We start from the raw sequence: 2247 nt of genomic DNA on the forward strand, positions 1-2247 counted from the left end.
CTAAAATTAGAGTATTTTGTATTTTATTTTAAAATACATTTTGATGTATTTTTGCCCAACCTTGAATAATATATATATATATATATATATATATATATATATATATATATATATATATATATATATATATATATATATAGACACACACACACACACACACACACACACACACACACACACACAAAGTATTGAGAGCTCAAGCAATCATTTCTGCATTGCACTGATTACATAACACTCCAAAAAAAGCTTGTGAATAGTATGTAAGAATGTGTGTGATTTGTTTATGGTTGGCCGTTGAACCACATTTAATTCACCAACCTATTTTACTTTCACCTTATTTATTGGCGATGTCGTAATAAAAGCCTAGGTGTTTTAGGAAGAGCAGGGCATTTGCTGGAGTGCCACCATACATGCAACAGTTTGGAGACAACACTGAAGATGGAGCCATGGCTATTTGCTTTGATTTCCAGTCCCCTTTGCCTCACAGCCACTGTTTTCAACATCATCTTCTTTTTTTGCCTAATGCGACCAGTCTCTGGAGTGACGCTTCGCAATCCACTGCGCTTCTTGTTAATCGTTGTGTTATTCAATTCAACATTTCAACAGCTTCTCACTGCACTCGCCATTATTATGCTTCTTTTTGAATCCCCTTTCTGGCTTCAAACGCTATTGAGAGTTTTGATTTATCAATTTTTCTGCGGCAACTTCTCATGCAATGCCTGGATCAGCATTTTCTACCACACGTCAATTGTTCCTCAACATCGTGCCATCTTTATCTGGATTAAGAGGAATATTAGAGTCGTATTATATGTCGGCTTCGTTCTGAATCAGATAATGCTTGTGTTTTCTTTGACTTTGGGAACAGTGTCATATTTTATGCTTGAGCCTGTCCCAGAGAATTTTACCTCTCATGATCTGAACACAACATCAGCAGAAAGCTTAGAGTTAGACCTGTATTTATTTCATGTGGCAAATTTTTTGTATTTGCTATATTGCACCTGTCCAATGATCACATTATTAATCTCTTGGGGCAAAACATTTGTTTATCTGCGTGAACATATGAAAAAGATGGGGCAGAGCAGTGAATCTTTTTCCCAACCCCAGCAGAAGAGCCAGATGCGGGTCACAGTAACAGGCATGGTACAGGCGGCCCTGTTCCTGCCCAGCAGCCTCTGGACTGTAGCAGTTGCTGCCTTATTCATAACAGACCTCTTTGAAATAGTTGATCCTCATAGATTTATTACAATGACATTTTGCTCAGCATCCAGCTTGGGAAATATACTTTGTTTTGGATTCTCCCAGTCTGTGTTTCGCCATGGAATTGTAAGCGTGATAAACAAACTCAAGATGAATGCCTTGTGTTAGGATTCATGCCATTTATTATCATTATATTTTCATTATATTTGATATCTATTATATCTTTTACATCAAGCATGTGGACTCTACCCTTTATTCATGTTATAAGGTTAAAATGAGAAATGTGTGGAAATAATATTTTTTATGGGTGGACTGGGGAATGTTATAACACATTAAATGTCTATAACTGTGTTTTCGTTATATATCTCAAGTTTTCATATAATATTCCCATATTTGTCTGTTTCAAATTAAAGTAGTTTAAAAACATACATTTTATCCATAAATTAATGTCAAGAAAAAGTTGGATGTTTTAAATTTTGTGTTATTTGTGTGTGTGTATATATATATATAGTGGAAAGTAAAGTAACCTTTTATTTGATTATAATTAAATGAAATGTAAAGCATTTTCATTCAACAGCCACCAAAACAATAAGCAAGTATAAAATTCAAATACAGACAATGTATGTAGCATATCCCACTATTGTATTATATGTTAACCTATTTTGGCAAATACTGCTGTCTGCTGTGCTTCCGTCTGATTGGTCAGGATTGCCAGTAAAGGGCTGACGCCACTTTATTTGCATCTGCAAAGTCTCCTTTATGGAACATTTACTGTGTATCAGATCCTGCACATGATATCCTCTGAATTCAATCTAACCATTCAATTTGATTGAAATGTATATTGAAATCTGGGACTGCCCCTTCAAAGAAAGTAGAATTTGCATTCACTACACCTGCTTTATGCCTCATTAACTGTGATGGGGGTGTGTGTAGCACATGTTTTGCTGAACAGCCTGTGATACGTCTGTCAGTGATTGGATAAATGTGCATATACAGTCAGCTGTATAACTTTATTTAAATCGAGGAATAGAGTTTAGGCTTAAATTAACC

The 2247-nt window shown here is 35.3% G+C and overlaps 1 protein-coding gene across 1 annotated transcript; it reads left to right on the forward strand.

The window, feature by feature from the left end:
• The first annotated feature begins 423 nt into the window (after positions 1–423).
• tas2r203 (taste receptor, type 2, member 203) lies at positions 424–1365 on the forward strand. The gene has a single exon (XM_067410271.1). The coding sequence runs from the start codon at positions 439–441 to the stop codon at positions 1363–1365; it is 927 nt and encodes a 308-aa protein (XP_067266372.1). The 5' UTR covers positions 424–438.
• Positions 1366–2247: the final 882 nt, after the last annotated feature.

Source organism: Chanodichthys erythropterus, chromosome 14 (genome assembly GCF_024489055.1).
Source record: "Chanodichthys erythropterus isolate Z2021 chromosome 14, ASM2448905v1, whole genome shotgun sequence".
Taxonomy (NCBI): Eukaryota; Metazoa; Chordata; class Actinopteri; order Cypriniformes; family Xenocyprididae; genus Chanodichthys; species Chanodichthys erythropterus.

Coding starts and splice junctions, on each gene's coding strand:
- tas2r203 (XM_067410271.1), top strand. CDS start 439: ATGGAGCCATGGCTATTTGCTTTGATTTCCAGTCCCCTTTGCCTCACA.